The 2,301-nt window shown below is 44.9% G+C and overlaps 1 protein-coding gene across 1 annotated transcript; it reads left to right on the top strand.

The window, feature by feature from the left end:
• Positions 1-1,100: 1,100 nt before the first annotated feature.
• On the top strand, positions 1,101-1,796 carry LOC126455901 (putative gustatory receptor 2a). Its single transcript, XM_050091659.1, has one exon. It carries the CDS (start codon positions 1,101-1,103, stop codon positions 1,794-1,796), a length of 696 nt encoding a protein of 231 aa, XP_049947616.1.
• Positions 1,797-2,301: the final 505 nt, after the last annotated feature.

Genomic DNA, 2,301 nt, shown 5'->3' with positions numbered 1-2,301 from the left:
AGGAATTACTTGTTAAGAGATTCTGGCACCTTTCAGTTGAATCTCTCCTTCTGAAATGAACTCAGAATATTGTAACTGGTAGTCATAAGGACGTCGCTTATGCTGGGAACATCTACAGTAATTAAAATATCGAAACTCCTAGAGGAATTCTAACTTTATGTTTAGATATCATGTACTTGTGCTTCCATTAGTGGCCTCTTTGATATTCCAAAGCAATTAGATTATAACTTTATGTTGTATACTTAACAAAGTATCTCAGGCTGCACTGTATCATGAGCATAGAACAAAAGATTCTTATGTAATGTGTATGTGCAACCATCATCGACGGAACCAATTTCCGTTACTGATATGCGAACACTTCGACGACGTGACGGAGAGAGCAATCAATTACGCTAATGGAGCGCCCTTCATGGATCATTTCTCACCATGAGCGCTTTATAAAGGGGCTTCTTCTCTGACAATGCATGACATGTGGGGTTCAGCTACTAACGCTGAATATTCACCAGTAGCTTACGTGGGTTAATTCAGTAAATTTACGAATGCTGGATGATATTAAAGAAAGAAATGCACGAAAAGATTGATAGATGAATAATTTGTAGGAGTACAACTTGTTTAAAATGTCTCGTAACTGGTTTTACGTTGTAGTCGAACCGTTACATACACTGTGGCAAATAGCCGGGCTCATGCCTTCCAAACGACTGGATGAGTGTCTGCAAGAATCGTCAGCGGTATGTAAGCGATTACTAGCAGCTTCTAATCCTTGGTTCCTTTTAATGGTTGCCGCTCTAGTGTTAGACCTCTATGCACTGCACGAGATATACCAACAACTGTCAAAAGTTACAGTTTTCATCGATGTAACAGTGAGGATAGTGATTCGTTGTAAAGTATTATGGGCTCTAGCAAAGAGCAGCACGTTTATGCTAAAGGACATGAGACAGTTTCTAGAAGTACTTAAATATTTTGACGGGCACGTACTCCAGAAGAGAGGTAAAAGAGAGAAGAAAATAGGGGTAGTTTTAACCTGCATTTCCGCACTTCTAATAATAGCAGACTGTTTTTCGGTCTTTTGTTATCTTCGCCGGTATCCTGATCATTCGAGAATGCCTCTGTGGATCCTGCACGCCATATTTGGACTTGTGAACAGCATTGTGACCTTGAATATGAACATTCTCATCCTGGAACTGTGGGCAAGACTGTGTGCGGTTAACAACAGTATCGTCAAGGCATTTGCCTCTTGTGGCGATCAACAACTGTCAAAAATACTGCTGGGCTGTGTTCGGCCGACGCGCAACTGCTGCCCTGCCAAACTGGACCGCCTGCGGCAGGCGCACGCCGTCCTGCACCGCGCCTCAGAGCTGTTGATGCGTCAGCACGGTGTCACCATGGCCCTCGAGGTAGCGGGTGCTTTCTCCGCTCTCATATACTGCTCGTACGAAGTTCTGGTGCTGTTCGTGGCGCCGGAAAGGAGCCGAGGCACAGTGATCAGTGGTTCCGTGTCGGTGTCCTTGATGTGGATGACGTCACACCTGCTGAGCCTCGTCGCCCTGGTGCTGTCCTGCTCGGCGACGGCGGACGAGGCAGAGCGCACCACAGTTCTGGTGGTGAGGGCGGCCGCGCTGACGGGCTGCGCAGCTCCGTGGCCGCAGGTGGACGAGCTGATGCGGCAGGTGGTGGCCACTCCACGGGTCGCCTTCACAGCTGCCGGCTTTTTTACGATCGACCGAACGCTGCTGGTGTCCGCCCTCTGCGCTACCGTCACGTACCTAGTCATACTGGGGGAGATCTCTCTGAGTTGAACGGTGAAGGAGTAACGAGTTGGCACGAGACACCGATACAAAATTTTTTAATCTACGTTTTACTTTCAGAGACAACTGGTACTAGTAGCTTCGCTACAGCCTTCTGCAATGGGCAAACTGGTGTTTCTCCTTCTTCAACTAGCAGAAGAAAGTTTTTTTGTGAGTAAATGTATGCTGTAAGTTACATTTAATGGTATCGATTTCATACTTTTTTAAGTGATTGTATGCTATAAGATAGTTCAAGCATGTTCAGCCATCTATATCACAATGATTAAACTTCATTTTGAACTCATCAGCATAATACTGTGAGTCGAGAAGAAGTTTTGGAAATAGCATCAGCATTTCGCCAGTTCCACAAGTCGGAAGTCTATTTTTTGCATTGCACTTTACAATTATCATTACTTCACTTTGTTCCCTGTCAATTAAATCGTTAATTTGTTAGGAGAAACACAGTCTAAAACCCTATGATACCGAAAATGTACATGCTTTTGAAGTGTTTGGTGTC

The sequence above is a fragment of the Schistocerca serialis genome, chromosome 2 (genome assembly GCF_023864345.2).
Source record: "Schistocerca serialis cubense isolate TAMUIC-IGC-003099 chromosome 2, iqSchSeri2.2, whole genome shotgun sequence".
Lineage (NCBI taxonomy): Eukaryota > Metazoa > Arthropoda > Insecta > Orthoptera > Acrididae > Schistocerca > Schistocerca serialis.
The sequence above is the reverse complement of the archived record's forward strand: the minus strand, read 5'-3'. Positions and strand labels throughout refer to the sequence as shown.